The 15,870-nt window shown below is 61.1% G+C and overlaps 2 protein-coding genes and 1 pseudogene across 2 annotated transcripts in view; 1 reads left to right on the top strand and 2 right to left on the bottom strand.

The window, feature by feature from the left end:
• The window catches only part of LOC131591547 (staphylococcal nuclease domain-containing protein 1-like), a 72,254-nt gene extending 65,139 nt beyond the window's left edge, over positions 1-7,115 (top strand). Inside the window, exons 16-18 of the mRNA XM_058862358.1 lie at positions 4,484-4,666; positions 5,365-5,773; positions 6,947-7,115. Coding sequence (XP_058718341.1) covers positions 4,484-4,666; positions 5,365-5,773; positions 6,947-7,115 — 761 coding nt within the window. The remainder of the gene's footprint in view (positions 1-4,483; positions 4,667-5,364; positions 5,774-6,946) is intronic.
• Positions 7,116-11,458: 4,343 nt separating this feature from the next.
• Positions 11,459-13,831, bottom strand: LOC131591871 (leucine-rich repeat-containing protein 4). The gene has a single exon (XM_058862979.1). It carries the CDS (start codon positions 13,717-13,719, stop codon positions 11,749-11,751), a length of 1,971 nt encoding a protein of 656 aa, XP_058718962.1. The 5' UTR covers positions 13,720-13,831; the 3' UTR covers positions 11,459-11,748.
• Positions 13,832-15,027: 1,196 nt separating this feature from the next.
• LOC131591546 (inosine-5'-monophosphate dehydrogenase 1a-like) overlaps positions 15,028-15,870 on the bottom strand; it is a 10,934-nt pseudogene continuing 10,091 nt past the window's right edge.

Below are 15,870 nucleotides of genomic sequence, written 5' to 3'. Positions count from 1 at the left end.
GAGCGGCCGAGCGGCTCCGAAGGGCCCAAAACCTTCCCGGAATGGGGATGGGAATCCGGAGCTTTTCCGTGTCGGCGTTCCCAGCGCGGGGCTGTCCCGGAGCGGATCCTCGGCATTCCGGTCCCATTCCCGCAGTTCCCGGCTCCCAAAATCCATCAATCCCGCCGGAGACGGATCCCGGTGCCGGCTCTGGCACAGCCGGGGGCACAAAGCCGCCCAAATCCCCGGAATCGAGGCTGGAATGGTCCTGATCCATCTGTCCCCACTGAGGGCCCGGGAGGAATTCCTCCTGGAATCCTGGTGCAGGATCCTCCAGGGATCCTCTGGGATGCTGTGGAATGCCCTGGGATGCCCAGGAATGCCTTGGGATGCTCCAGGATATCCCAGAGATGCTCTGGAATGCCCTGGAATGCCTTGGGATGCTCCAGGTTATCCCAGGGATGCTGTGGGATACCCAGGAATGCCCTGGAATGCTCGAGGATATCCCAGGGATGCTGTGGGATACCCAGGAATGCCTTGGGATGCTCCAGGATATCCCAGGGATGCTCTGGGATACCCAGGAATGCCTTGGGATGCTCCAGGATATCCCAGGGATGCTCTGGGATACCCAGGAATGCCTTGGGATGCTCCAGGATATCCCAGGGATGCTCCAGGATATCCCAGGAATGCCTTGGGATGCTCCAGGATATCCCAGGGATGCTCCAGGATATCCCAGGAACGCTCTGGAATGTCCATGGGATGCTCAGGGATACCTCGGGATGCTCAGGATGCCATGGGACACTCTGGAATTGTTTCCCGGTCCCTGCAGGGCCGGTCCCGGGCTGGGAGCGGCTCCACGGCCGCTGGATTTCTCCAGGATTGTTCTGGAATTCTCTGGGAAGCCCAGGGAGCGCGGTGGCCGCGGCGCTCGCGGCCGCGTCCCTCATTAATCCGTCACGGCTTCCCGGGAAGCGCGGCTCCGCCGCCGGATCGGGATTAGCTGCTATTTATAAAGCGCTGGAGAACTTCTCCGGGTGCCAGCATTCCCGGCGGGATGAGCGCTCCAGGCCCGGCCTTCGCAGCTTCCCCTTTTCCAGAACCTTCCCTCGGGTGGGTCTGGGAGGCGCCAGAGCCCGGAGAGGATCCGGAGCGCGCTCCCGGCCCGGAGGAGCCGAAGGATTCCGGTGCTTGCTCAGCTCTTCCCTCGGTGTTTTGAGGGAAAAAATTCCCTGGTGGTCCCTGAGCCCTCCTGGGGGAGGAAGAGCAGCTCCAGCCCCTCGTTCCCATTCCTGGGGCAGCGCTGGGGATGCTCCTCACCGGGGAAATTTGGGATCACAGGAAGGGTTTGGGATCACAGGAAGGGTTTGGGATCAGAGGCAGGGTTTGGGATCACAGGAAGGGTTTGGGATCACAGGCAGGGTTTGGGATCAGAGGCAGGGTTTGGGATCACAGACAGGGTCGGGATCACAGGCAGGGTTTGGGATCAGAGGCAGGGTTTGGGATCAGAGGCAGGGTTTGGGATCACAGGTTTGGGATCACAGGAGGGGTTTGGGATCACAGGAAGGGTTTGGGATCACAGGCAGGGTTTGGGATCAGAGGAAGGGTTTGGGATCAGAGGAAGGGTTTGGGATCACAGGCAGGGTTTGGGATCAGAGGCAGGGTTTGGGATCACAGACAGGGTCGGGATCACAGGCAGGGTTTGGGATCAGAGGCAGGGTTTGGGATCAGAGGCAGGGTTTGGGATCACAGGTTTGGGATCACAGGAGGGGTTTGGGATCACAGGAAGGGTTTGGGATCACAGGCAGGGTTTGGGATCAGAGGAAGGGTTTGGGATCAGAGGAAAGGTTTGGGATCAGAGGAAGGGTTTGGGATCAGAGGAAGGGTTTGGGATCACAGACAGGGTTTGGGATCAGAGGAAAGGTTTGGGATCAGAGGAAGGGTTTGGGATCACAGACAGGGTTTGGGATCAGAGGCAGGGTTTGGGATCACAGGCAGGGTTTGGGATCACAGGCAGGGTTTGGGATCACAGGCAGGGTTTGGGATCACAGACAGGGTTTGGGATCAGAGGCAGGGTTTGGGATCACAGACAGGGTTTGGGATCACAGACAGGGTTTGGGATCAGAGGCAGGGTTTGGGATCACAGGAAGGGTTTGGGATCACAGGAAGGGTTTGGGATCACAGACAGGGTTTGGGATCAGAGGCAGGGTTTGGGATCAGAGGCAGGGTTTGGGATCACAGGAAGGGTTTGGGATCACAGGCAGGGTTTGGGATCAGAGGCAGGGTTTGGGATCAGAGTCAGGGTTTGGGATCACAGGAAGGGTTTGGGATCACAGGAAGGGTTTGGGATCACAGACAGGGTTTGGGATCAGAGGCAGGGTTTGGGATCAGAGGCAGGGTTTGGGATCACAGGAAGGGTTTGGGATCACAGGCAGGGTTTGGGATCAGAGGCAGGGTTTGGGATCAGAGGAAGGGTTTGGGATCAGAGGCAGGGTTTGGGATCACAGGCAGGGTTTGGGATCAGAGGAAGGGTTTGGGATCAGAGGCAGGGTTTGGGATCAGAGGCAGGGTCGGGATCAGAGCCCAGCCGGGGCTGGAAGGAGGATCCCGGGCTGATCCCGGGTTTTGGGGGGCCTGATGGTTCCAGCTCATTAACAAAGATCCTGGGATTTCCTGATACCATCCCACATTCTGCTGTGTTTCCCAGAAATCCCCTTTTCTCAGAAATTCCCCTTTTCCCAGAAATCCCCTTTTCCAGAAATCCCCTTTCCCAGAAATCCCCTTCTCCCAGAAATTCCCCTTTTCCCAGAAATTCCCTTTCCCAGAAATCCCCTTTTCCCAGAAATTCCCTTTCCCAGAAATTCCCTTTTCCAGAGTCCCAGAGATGATGATGAGGATGAGGATGGGGATGAAGATGAGGATGAGGAGGATGAGGATGAGGAACAGGATGGGTATGAGGAAGATGAGGATGAGGATGAGGATGATGAGGAGGAGGATGAGGATGAAGATGATGAGGATGAGGATGAAGATGAAGATGAGGATGATGAAGAGGATGAGGAGGATGAGGATGATGAAGATGAGGATGATGAAGATGATGATGAGGATGATGAAGATGGGGATGATGAAGATGAGGATGAGGATGAAGATGATGAGGATGATGATGAGGAGGATGAGGATGAAGATGATGAGGATGATGAGGAGGAGGAAGATGAGGAGGATGAAGATGAAGATGAGGATGAGGATGATGAGGATGATGAAGATGAGGAAGATGAGGATGAGGAAGAAGATTATGAGGATGAGGATGATGAGGAGGATGATGATGAGGATGAGGATGAGGAAGGAGCCGGTGGCACAGGGACATTGTCCCTTGGGATGGGCTCTGGGTGCTCCCGGCTGCTCCGGGCAGGATCCGTGTCCCTGTCCCTGGTGTTGGTGACACGGACGTGGCCCTGGGGATGTGGCACCTCCTCCCTCGTGGCTCCGGCTGGGAGCTGCAGTTCCTGGCTCCTCATTCATTATGCAAATTATGGAAATGAGCATTAATGATGCAGGACTTCCCTCTGAGCCGGGGCAGGGGGATCCCGGGGACAGCGGGACAAGGGACAGGGGAGCGGCTGTGACAGAGGGGTCGGGATGGGGGCTGGATGTGTCCCCGTGTCCCCATCCCTGTCCCATCCCTGTGTCCCCATCCCTGTGTCCCTGTGTCCCATCCCTGTGTCCCCATCCCTGTCCCATCCCTGTGTCCCTGTGTCCCATCCCTGTGTCCCCATCCCTGTCCCATCCCTGTGTCCCTGTGTCCCATCCCTGTCCCGTCCCTGTGTCCCTGTGTCCCATCCCTGTCCCATCCCTGTGTCCCCATCCCTGTCCCATCCCTGTGTCCCAATCCCTGTGTCCCTGTGTCCCATCCCTGTGTCCCCATCCCTGTGTCCCTGTGTCCCATCCCTGTGTCCCCATCCCTGTCCCAATCCCTGTGTCCCTGTGTCCCATCCCTGTGTCCCATCCCTGTGTCCCTGTGTCCCATCCCTGTCCCATCCCTGTCCCATCCCTGTGTCCCATCCCTGTCCCATCCCTGTGTCCCTGTGTCCCATCCCTGTCCCATCCTTGTGTCCCCGTGTCCCATCCCTGTGTCCCAATCCCTGTGTCCCCATCCCTGTGTCCCATTCCCAGGATCCATTCCCAGAATCCAGGATCCATTCCCAGGTTTCATTCCCAGGATCCATTCCCAGGATCCATTCCCAGGATCCAGGATCCATTCCCAGGATCCATTCCCAGGATCCAGGATCCATTCCCAGGTTCCATTCCCAGGATCCATTCCCAGGATCCAGGATCCATTCCCAGGATCCATTCCCAGGTTTCATTCCCAGGATCCATCCCCAGGATCCATTCCCAGGATCCATTCCCAGGATCCATTCCCAGGTTCCATTCCCAGGATCCATTCCCAGGTTCCATTCCCAGGATCCATTCCCCGGATCCATTCCCGGTCCCTGATTCCCGGTTATTCCCGCAGGGATCGAGTGTCCGCGGGGTGCCCGGAACGTTCCGGGGCTGGCGCAGGAGGGGGAGCCCTTCAGCGAGGAGGCCACGCTCTTCACCAAGGAGCTGGTGCTGCAGCGGGAGGTACGGCCAGGGGATCCGGGGGGGATCCGGGGGGGATCCGGGGGGATCTGGGGGGGATCTGGGGGACTGGAGGGTGCGGTGATACCCAGGGATCCCAGGGATACTGAGGGATCCCAGGGGATACCAAGAGATCCCAGGGGATACCAAGAGATCCCGGGTGATTCTGAGGGATCCCAGGGGATCCCAGGGGATACCGAGCGTGCCCTGGGCAGATCCTGGGGTTGGATTCCGGATGGATCCCCCTGTTTGAAGCTGTTCCCGTTAACGTCTCCGGATACTGAAATTCCCGGGATTCCCGGGATTTCCCTGATTGCAGCTCCGGGGTCCTTTTGGGTAATCGATCCCTGATCCACATTCCCGAGGTGGATCCCAGGCTCTCACCGGCCCCTGGGCTGAAATTCAGGGATTGAGGCTCCCATCCAGATGTGGGCATGGATCCAGATGTGGGCATGGATCCAGATGGGATTTATGGATCCAGATGTGGGATTTATGGATCCAGGTGGGGTTTATGGATCCAGATGGGATTTATGGATCCAGATGGAATTTATGGATCCAGGTGGGATTTATGGATCCAGATGGGATTTATGGATCCAGACGGGATTTCTGGATCCAGATGGGATTTATGGATCCAGATGTGGCCGTGGTTGCAGGCACGGTTGATGCAGATATGGACGCAGCTGCAGTTTTGGGCAGGGATCCAGATGTGGGCATGGATCCAGGTGTTGCCATGGATGCAGTTATTGGCGGATCCAGGTGTGGGTGTGGATCCAGGTGGGGGCAGGGATGCAGTTGTTGCCGTGGATGCAGTTGTTGGTGGATCCAGATGTGGTTTGTGGATCCAGGTGTGGCTGCAGATCCAGGTGTTGCCGTGGGTGCAGATGTGGCAGACACAGGTGCAGGTGTGGACCCGGATGCAGGCGTGGATCCAGCTGTGGCTGCAGATCCAGCTGTGGGTGTGGATCCAGCTGTGGGTGTGGATCCAGCTGTGGCTGCAGATCCAGCTGTGGGTGTGGATCCAGCTGTGGGTGTGGATCCAGCTGTGGCTGCAGATCCAGCTGTGGCTGCAGATCCAGCAGTGGCCCTGGATCCAGCTGTGGCAGCAGCTGCAGGCCGGTGGTGCCAGCTGTGGGGACATGGGAACACAGGGACATGAGGATGTGGAATGCTGGGATACGGGAATGTGGGAATGCTGGGACATGGGGAAATGGAAACAGGGGGACAGGAGGACACTGGGACACAGGACACACTGACAGGACACACGGACACATGGACACACGGACACAGGACACAGGACACACTGACAGGACACACGGACACAGGGACACAGGGACAGGGACAGGACACATGGACACAGGACACACGGACAGGACACAGGGACAGGGACAGAGGGACACAGGGACAGGACACAGAGACACAGGGACACAGGGACACAATGACAGGACACAGGGACACAGGACACAGGGACAGGACACAGGGACAGGACACAGTGACAGTGACACAGTGACAGTGACACAGTGACACCGCAGCCGTCCCTCCCTGCTCAGCTCCCCGCGCTGCCGGGAATTGCTGAGCCGCATCCCAAGGGTTTGGCTGCGCTGCCTCGGCACATTCCGGAGCTGCACCTGCCCGGGAATGGCGGCTGGACGGAGCTGGAACATTCCCGGGAATGCTGTGGCAGGAGGACACGTGGGAGCTGGGACAATTCCCGGGAATGCTGTGGCAGGAGGACACGTGGGAGCTGGAACATTCCCGGGAATGCTGTGGCAGGAGGACACGTGGGAGCTGGGACAATTCCCGGGAATGCTGTGGCAGGAGGACACGTGGGAGCTGGGACAATTCCCGGGAATGCTGTGGCAGGAGGACACGTGGGAGCTGGAACATTCCCGGGAATGCTGTGGCAGGAGGACACGTGGGAGCTGGGACAATTCCTGGGAATGCTGTGGCAGGAGGACACGTGGGAGCCGGGATGATTCCCGGGAATGTCGTGGGGAGGCTGTGGGAAGGGCTGGGCTGCTGCCCAGGAACGTGGCAGAGGGGAGGCCACGTGGGACTCGGGATGCAGGGATTGGGGGTGCAGGGATTCAGGATTTGGGATGCAGGGATTGAGGATGCAGGGATTTGGAAGGCAGGGCAGGGATTTGGGATGCAGGGATTCAGGATTTGGGATGCAGGACAGGGATTCGGGATGCAGGGATTCAGGGATGGGGGATGCAGGGATTCAGGATTTGGGATTTGGGATTTAGGATGCAGGACAGGGATTCAGGATTTGGGATGCAGGACAGGGATTTGGGATTCATGATTTGGGATGCAGGACAGGGATTTGGGATTCAGGGATTCATGATTTGGGATGCAGGAACGCCGTGGGCTGCCCGGGCCCGTTCCTGGCCGCGGGTCGGGGTCCCCGCGGTTCCCACGGCCGCGTTCCCGCCGGCAGCCGATCCCTGCCCACCCCCACAGCCCTGGGATATTTTTATCCGGCGGCTCCGGCTGCTGCTGACTCACGGGCCCGGAGCCGCCGCTGACGAGCCGGCCCCGCCGAGCGGGGGGTGCCGGGATGATCCCGCGGGATCGCGGCTCCCAGAGACCCCCAAAGGGCCCAGGGGACCCCCGGAGCCCCTCGGCTCCGCAGGGACCCGGCGGGAGCCGCCGATTCTCCGGGAACGCCGGGAAACCGCCCCGGAACCCCCGCTCCAGCCGGAGCTGGGAATTCCCAGCCTGATCCCAATCCCAGCCTGATCCCAATCCCTGCTCTGATCCCAATCCCAGCCTGATCCCTGCTCTGATCCCAACCCCAATTCCAGTGCTGATCCTGGGATTGATTCCAGCTCCAATCCCAACCCCGATCCCAGGGTCAATCCCAGCCCTGTGCTTGGAGCATCCGCCACGTCCCACTGCATCCTCCCACATCCCATGGATCCCATCCCATCCCATGGATCCCATCCCATCCCATGGATCCCATCCCATGGATCCCATGGATCCCATCCCATTGGATCCCATGGATCCCCATTGGATCCCATCCCATCCCATCCCATCCCATCCCTTCCCATCCCATGGATCCCATCCCATGGATCCCATCCCATCCCAGGATCCCATCTCATTGGATCCCATCCCATGGATCCCATCCCATGGATCCCATTGGATCCCATCCCGCTCTCTCCCTGATGCCGTGGAGCCACCAGAGCTCCAGTTCCCGCTGCCGTGGGGGCTCCCCTGACATTCCCCAAAAATCCCGGGATCGGATTTGTCAGCGTTCACCTCCCCCCATCCCGGATTCCCGCCCTGATCCAAAGGATCCGTTCCAGGAATGGAGCTGGGGCTGCTCCGGGGGGCCCGGGATGGAGGGATGGGATGGGATGGGATGGGATGGAATTCCGGGAATTGGGAGCTGGGGAGGCCGGAACGGAGGGGATTTGGGAATGGGAATGGGGATGGGAATGGGAATGGGAATGGGAATGGAATGGGAATGGAATGGGAATGGGAATGGAATGGGAATGGGAATGGGAACGGGAATGGGAATGGGAACGGGAATGAGGATGAGGATGAAGATGTGAGGATGAAGGTGAGAATGGGGATGAGATGGGGATGGGATGGGGATGAGGATGTGAGGATGAAGATGGGAAACGATGACAATGATGACGATGATGATGATGACAATGACGATGATGATGACAATGACGATGATGACAATGGTGACGATGATGACAATGACAATGACGATGATGATGATGATGATGATGATGATGATGATGGCAATGGCAATGATGATGATTACGATGATGATAATGATGATGATGATGATGATGATGACAATGATGACGATGACGATAATGATGATGATGATGATGATGATGATGAGGATGATGATGATTACGATGATGATGACAATGACGATGATGATGATGATGATGGTGACAATGATGATGACAATGATGACGATGATGATGATGATGACGATGACGACGACGACGATGATGATGATGATGATGATGACGATGATGATTACGATGATGATGACAATGACGATGATGACGATGATGATGATGATGATGATGATGATGATGATGATGATGAGGATGATGATGATTACGATGATGACAATGACGATGATGATGACAATGATGACGATGACGATGACGATGATGATGATGATGATGATGATGATGAAGAGCTCAGCTGCCCCAATCTGGGGCTCAGATCAATGCCAGTAAAACCCGTAAATCCTTCCGGGCCCTGCAGCATTCCCAGGGTTTTTGGGAGCTCAGGGAGGAGCAGCAGGGCAGGGGGAGGTGTTGGCATTCCCACCCCGGCCTGGCTGGGAGCACTCGGGAATGGAGGGAAAAGCAGGAATGTGCTTTGGGGGAAAACTGACCCGGACCTGCCAGAAACAACAAAAATCCTCAAAACGCCCCAAAAGGGAGCTCTGAACCCTGAGGGCTCCGGGGGGACCGGCCCCGGCGGGTGGCACCGCCCCGGGCACGGGGCTGGAGGTGGCACCGACACCGAGGGTCCCCTGGTCCCCACAGACGTGTCCCTTGTCCCCTCAGGGGTGTCCCAGGTCCCCACAGACGTGTCCCTTGTGCCCACAGGGATGTCCCTTGTCCCCTCAGGGGTGTCCCGTGGTCCCCACAGACGTGTCCCTTGTCCCCAGCCCCTGTCACAGCCTGTGTGGCGCTGGCACCGCTGCCCTGCTGGGGGTCCCGGTGCCCCCCAGAGCTGAGGTCCCCTCCCAGTGTCCCCATCCCACACAATGGGGGGTCCCGATGTCCCCTCGGAGGGGTCCCGGTGTCCCCTCAGAGGGTCCCGGTGTCCCCTCAGGGGTCCCAGTGTCCCCTCAGGAGGGTCCCAGTGTCCCCTCGGGGGTCCTGGTGTCCCCTCGGGGGGGTCCCGGTGTCCCCTGTCCCCCCGGGCAGCACCAGCCCTGCTGGTTGATCCCGGTCCCTCCCTCCCATCCCGATTCCAGCCGGGAACGCCCGGCCCGGGGGCGCCCCCCGAGCCCCCAGCCCCAGCCGGGGGTCCCGCTCTGCCCCCCGCTTCTCGTCACGCCCCCCAATGTCACCCCCTGATTGTCCCCCCCGTGTCCCCCCCGTGTCCCCCCGTGTCCCCCCCGTGTCCCCCCGTGTCCCCCCCGTGTCCCCCAGTGTCCCCCCCATGTCGTCCCCTCACCCCCCGTGTCCCCTCACCCCCCGTGTCCCCCCGTGTCCCCCCCATGTCCCCCACGTGTCCCCCCGTGTCCCCCCCGTGTCCCCCCATGTCCCCCCGTGTCCCCCCCGTGTCCCCCCGTGTCCCCCCCGTGTCCCCCCCGTGTCCCCCCGTGTCCCCCCGTGTCCCCCCCGTGTCCCCCCCGTGTCCCCCCCGTGTCCCCCCCGTGTCCCTCCCGTGTCCCCTCTCCCCCTCCCCTCCTCCATCCTCTTCCTCCCGTCCTTTCCCAGCTCCGCGATTTTTCCAAAGCTTTTCCTGCTGAGAGGACAAAAAACCCCTTTGAGGCAGGGGGGGAGGGGTCGCCCCCCCCGAGCCCCCCCCGGGCCCCCCCCGTTTAACCCCTCTGGCACTCTCTGGTACAAATTTGGAACAATATTTATTAAAATACAAAAATACACTTGATTTTTTTTTTTTTTTTTTTTTTTTTTTTGTTGGATTCGCGGTACAGTCGGATCCTTCCGGCGTTTCCAGCCTGAGAGGGAATTTCTGCATCTCCTTCCCGCCTTCTGCCCCCCCCGGACATCCCCAAAACCAAAATTTTAGCTCAGCTTTGCCCCCCCCCTCCCCCGCCCCCGCCTTCCCCCCCTCCCCTTTTATCCGAGAACATTTTAAAGCTAAAATGAGAAATTAAAAAAATTAAAGTAATTCCAGCGCCCGAGCGAGCGGGGGAGCCCCCCCCGCGCTGCCGCCCGACCCCCCCCAAACCCCCCGGGACCCCCGCGAGGCACTTGGGGTCCCCAGCGGGACCCCCCCGGCGCCACCTCCGATGCTGGTGGGCCCCCCATTGTCACCTCCCCCCTGTCCCCGAGCCCTTAATTTCCCCCAGCCCCCCCCCCCCCCCCCCGTTCCATGAGCAGCCCTTGGGGGGGTCCCCAGGGTCCCCCCGCCCGGGGCAGGGGGGTGTTCCCCGTGTCCCCCCCCCCAATAAAAGGACAGAAATGCCGTTTTTAGCGAAGGTGGTTACAATCATTGGTCAGCTCTCCCGTGGGGGCCCCCCCAGCCCCCCGGGAGCCGTAGCCCTGTGCCGGGGGGGTCCGGGGGGGTGACAAACACCGTGGGAAAAGGGGGTACGGAGCTGGGGGGGGGGGGATGGGGGGGCACCCTCTGTCCCCCCCGAGCTCCCCCCCCCCCCCAAACCGCCCCTCCCCTCCCCCCCAGGCGCTTGCGGGGTTTTTTCCCCCCTTCCCGTGGGTTTTTGAGGAAATTTTTTTTTTTGCTTGAATACATTGCAGCCGTCCATCCCCAGCCCCCCCCCCCCCCCCCGAGCCCCCCTCCCCAAAATCCGTTCCTTTATTGCATTGGGAAGGTCCTGGCGCGGGGCCGAGATCCCGCGGCGAGCGGCCAAGGGCAGAGCCTCGGGCTCGGGGGGGCCGAGCTCCCCCCTTTTCCCCCGGAGAACCCCCCAAAAAAAACCATCCCCGAACCCCCCCCGAACCCCCCCCGGCGCCCCCCGCGCCCCCCGCGCCGCTCGGCCCCGAGCACGGGGGCTTTTCCTCCCATTACCGATTTTGTTTGTGGGGGTTTTTTTTTTTTCCTCCTCTGTTTCTCCTGGTTTGTTTTTTGTGGGTTTTTTTTTTTTTCTGTGTTTAAATAGAACCTGCGAGTTAGAAAATAGTGGTTTGGGTTTTTTTTTTTTGTTTTTTTTTTGTAGGAGTTTTGGGTGGGTTTCGTTAAATTTTAATAGAATCTGCTGCTCTTCTCGGCCCCGAGGTTGGCTATAGAAGCATGTACACGAAAAAGAGTCTCTCCCCCCCCTGTACAAAAGTTGTGTCTATTATTGAGGAATTCTCCTGGTTTTCCTTAGTGTTGAGGAATTCTCCTGGCTTTCCTTCTCTTTTGGAGTTCTGCTTTTGTGCATCTATCGTGTTTATAATAATTCGGGGTTGGAGGAGAAGAGAGGGGGGGGGGATCGACGACCCAGAAAAAAAATCAGGAAAAAGCCCCAAAACAAAAGAGTCATATCTGGGTTTCCTGAACTTTCTCCTTGGGGTGGGTCTGGATTAAATAGGGGTCGGCCAGGGTGGTCCCGGGGGGGTGCAGGGAGTTGCCCAGCGCGTTCTCTGTCCAGTGGGCGCCGTGTCCGGCCTTGTAGGTGTTGTAGTTGAGGTGCTCGTGGATGTTGGGCAGCACCACGGCCCCCTCGCCGGCCCCGCCGGCCGGAGCGGCCGCGGGCGTGGCGGCGGCGGCCGGGGCGATGTCCTCGTCCACCTGGATGATCTCCACGGTGCGGGCGGCGGTGACGGTGCTGCGCTGCTGGTGCCGCTTGCGGAGCTTGTAGAAGACGATGAGCATGGCGGCGGCCAGCAGCGTCACGGCCACGAAGCAGCCGATGATGATCTTGGTGGTCTTCATCACCTCGTCCAGGCTGGTCTGCAGCTTGTCGCCGGCGTCGGCCGTGGGCACGGCCACCTGCTTGGGCGGGCGCGTGGTCTGCACCAGCACGGTGGTGGTGGTGGTGTAGGCCGGCTGGTAGCCCGTCGAGGCGGTGGGCACGGGCTTGGTGAACTTGGGGGACACGTCCTCGGGGGAGATCTCGGTGGTCTCCACCGTGACGGTGGTGAAGAAGCTGTAGTTGGAGGTGTTGAGCTCGGCCGTGCTGACGTTGAGGAAGGCCGAGGCGTTGGAGTTGCCGGCCACGTTGGTCACCATGCAGGTGTAGAGGCCGGTGTCGGCCAGCAGCACGTGCGAGAAGTTGAGGGTGCCGTCGTTGAGCACGGCCAGGCGCGGGTGGCTCGAGGCGTGGCTCAGCACCGTCCCGTTGGGCAGCAGCCACCGCACCGACGACATGGACGGCGTCCGGCAGCGCAGCTCGGCCACGCGCCCCTCCGAGATGTTGAGGTCCGCGGGCGCGTCCATGATGAAGGGCGCCGAGCACTGGAAGGAGGTCTGGTCCACCTCCACCAGGAAGCGGCCCCGCATGTGCAGCGGGGCGTGGCAGCGGCCGCAGCAGGTGGAGTTGGTGGGGATGTACTCCCGCAGCCACCACGACAGCCAGAGGATGTCGCAGTCGCAGTCCCAGGGGTTGTGGTGCAGGTGCAGCTCCACCAGGTAGCGCAGCGGGGCGAACAGGTCGTGGGGCAGCGAGGACAGGTTGTTGTGGGCCAGGTTGAGCTCCACCAGCGCCGTCAGGTCGTCGAAGGCGTTGCGCTCGATCAGGTTGATCTGCGAGTTCATGATCCAGAGCTTTTTGAGGGATTTGAGCCCGTGGAAGGAGCCCGGTTTGATCTCGGGGAAGTTGTTGCCCGACATCTCCAGCTCCTCCAGGCCCACCAAGGGCGTCAGGTTGGGCATGTCCTTAATGTTGCACATCCCCAGGTTGAGGTACTTGAGGTTGTACAAGCCCTCGAAGGCGCCCTCGGAGATGTACTCGAGCTTCTTGAGCTCGCCCAGGTCGAGGCGCATGAGCGAGGGCACGCGGTTGAAGGCGTAGCTGGGGATGCTCTCGATGGGGTTGTTGCGCAGCCACAGCTCCCGCAGCTTGGACAGGTACTCGAAGGCGCCGCTGGGGATCACCGTCAGCCAGTTGTCGAAGAGCTCCAGGGTGTTGAGGCTGGCCAGGCCGTTGAAGGCGCCCACCTCGATCTGCCGGATGGCGTTCCTGCCCAGCTGCAGCACCTCCAGGTGGTGCAGGTGGCGGAAGGTGTCGGCCTGGATCATCTGGATGTTGTTCTCCATGAGGTTGAGATAGCGGGTGTTGGAGGGGATGCCGGGGGGCACCTCGGCCAGGCCGCGGCGGGTGCACACCACCTTGCTGAACTGGTTACTGCAGGAGCACACGGAGGGGCAGCTCTGGGGGCCGGGCGAGGCGGCGGCCGTGGCCAGGAGCCAGGCGTGCAGGGTCAGGGAGGCGGCCAGGAGCCCCGGCCAGGTGCGGTGGCGGCGGTGGCGGCGCAGGTGGTGCACAGTTACCTGCCACAAGAGCTTCATGGTGTGGCACGTTCATCATTCACCATCGTCTGGGGATGGCGGCGAGAAGCGGAGAACGGGCTGGGGCCCCCCCCTCTCCCGGCTCCCACCAGCTGGGGAGGGGGCCCGGCCGGCCGGAGTTGGGGGGGGGGGGGGGGGGTGCGGGGGTGCTGGGGGTCGGGGGGTGCGGGATTGGGGTGGGGGTTCCGAGGGGAGCGGGGCTTTAGGAGGGAAAAATTAAAATTTAGGGGGGGGAAAAAAAAAATCGGCGGTAGGTGCTGGGGATGGGGGGGTGGGGGGAGAGGAGGAGGAGGAACCCCCCCCGCCCGGCCCCGTTCGCCAGTACCTACCTGGGGCAGGGGGATCGGGGGGTCCGGGGGGGCTCGAGGCGAGCGCGGGACCGAGGAGGGGGGAGGGGGGGGCAGGCTCCCAAAAAAAAAAAAAAAGAAAAAAAAAAAAAAAGGACAAAATGGCTCCTGGAGGCTGCGGTGCAGGATCGGGGGGGGCCGGCCCGGCTAAGCGGGGGCCCGGCAGCCCCCGAGCCCGGCCGAGCCCGCGGCCTCGCTCCTCCGCCCGTGGGGCCGGCCCGGGGGGCTCGGCGGGGCCCGCATGGCCGCCCCCCCCCCGCAGGCCGCGGGGAAAACGGGGAAAGAGGAGGGGGGGAACGCGGGGAAAGTGGTGAAAAAGGAAATAATTAAAAAAAAGAAGCGGGGAGAAAAGGAAGAATTGGGGAAAGGGGAGGGAGCGGAGGAGAGAAAAAGTGGGGGGGGGGGGGGAAATTTAAAAAAAAAAAAAAAATGAGAACCGAGGAGGGAAATGGGAATGGGGAGAGAAAAAAAAAAAAAATTGGCGAGGAAAGGGAATTGGAAAAGGAGGTAAAAACGGAATAAAAAAAAAATCTAAAATCAAATCAAATCAAGATAAGAACGGAAATGAGGATAAAAGTTAAAATAAGGCTAAAATCAGATGAAAAAACTAAAAATAAAAATTCAAAATATTAAAAAAAAAAACCCACAAAAAAAAAAAAAACCCAAACAACCCGGACGAAACCTAAAAATAAAACAGGAAAATAAAGATTAAAAATAGGCCGAAATAAATAAATAAATGGCGGGGAGCCCCCCCCGGAGAGGGAAAATCGCGGTTCGGGGAGGGAGGGAGCGGGGGGGAGGAAAGGGCGTCGGCGGGGGGGGGGGGGGGGGGGTTGTGGGGGGGGGAGATGCCGGGGGCACCTCCCGGTAGCGGCGGCGGCTGCGCTGGTGGCGGGGCGGGGGGGGTCCCGTCCCGTCCCCTCCCGCGTGTCGTTCCCGCGTCCCCGCGTGGGTGTCGCGTTCAGCGGCGGCGCGGGGCGGTGGTGGCGGTGGCAGCGGCGGTGACAGCGGCGGTGGCGGTGGCGGTGGCGGTGCCGGCGGGCATCCTCCGGTGGCGGGGGCCGCGCGGGGCGGTGCGGGCGGTGCGGGCGGTGCGGGCGGCGCGGTGCGGGGCGGTGCGGGCGGTGCGGGAAGCAGCCGCGCAGGCGGCTGGCTCATCCTTTTGTCCTTCAGTGCGAGCGCGGATGGATTGCTGCTGCCGCCGCTCCCGCTGCTCCTGCTGACGCATCCCGGCTCCGCACGGACCCCCCCCGCGCCCCCGGCCACCCGCCCACCCACCCGCCGCGCTCCGGAGGGGCCCCCGCCGGCCCCGCTTCGGCCGGAGCGGCGGCCCCGGAGCGCTTTTGTGTGCGCGGGGAGGGGGATGCGGGATGCGCCGCTTCCTCCTCCTCCTCCTCTTCCTCCTCCCTCCCTCCTTCCCTCCCGCCGCCGCCTCCTCCTCCTCCCCCCCGCTCCCCGCAGCCCCGCTCGGGGCTCGGGGAAAAGAGGGGGGGGCGCTCCCGGAGAGACCCCTCCCCGCGGACAGGGGGACGGACGGACGGACGGACGGAGGGACGGAGGGACGGACGGACAGACAGAGGGACGGGGACAGCGCCGGGGGCAGAGCTCGGCGGCTTTGAGGTGACGAGGAGCGGGGAGACCCCGGCCCTGGAACCCCCCGGCTCCGGCCCCGAGGGGCTGAGACCCGAGCCAGGCTGTGACACTGACGGGAGTGTCCTGCAGGGCCGAGGGGGACACGGGGGGACACGGGGGGGACATGGGGGGACACGGGGGGACACGGGGGGACACGGGGGCGCAGGGACCA

Source organism: Poecile atricapillus, chromosome W, assembly GCF_030490865.1.
Source record: "Poecile atricapillus isolate bPoeAtr1 chromosome W, bPoeAtr1.hap1, whole genome shotgun sequence".
NCBI classification, from domain to species: Eukaryota; Metazoa; Chordata; class Aves; order Passeriformes; family Paridae; genus Poecile; species Poecile atricapillus.
The sequence above is the reverse complement of the archived record's forward strand: the minus strand, read 5'-3'. Positions and strand labels throughout refer to the sequence as shown.

Excerpts from the sequence above, each read along its gene's own strand:
- LOC131591871 (XM_058862979.1), bottom strand. The coding sequence starts at position 13,719 with ATGAAGCTCTTGTGGCAGGTAACTGTGCACCACCTGCGCCGCCACCGC.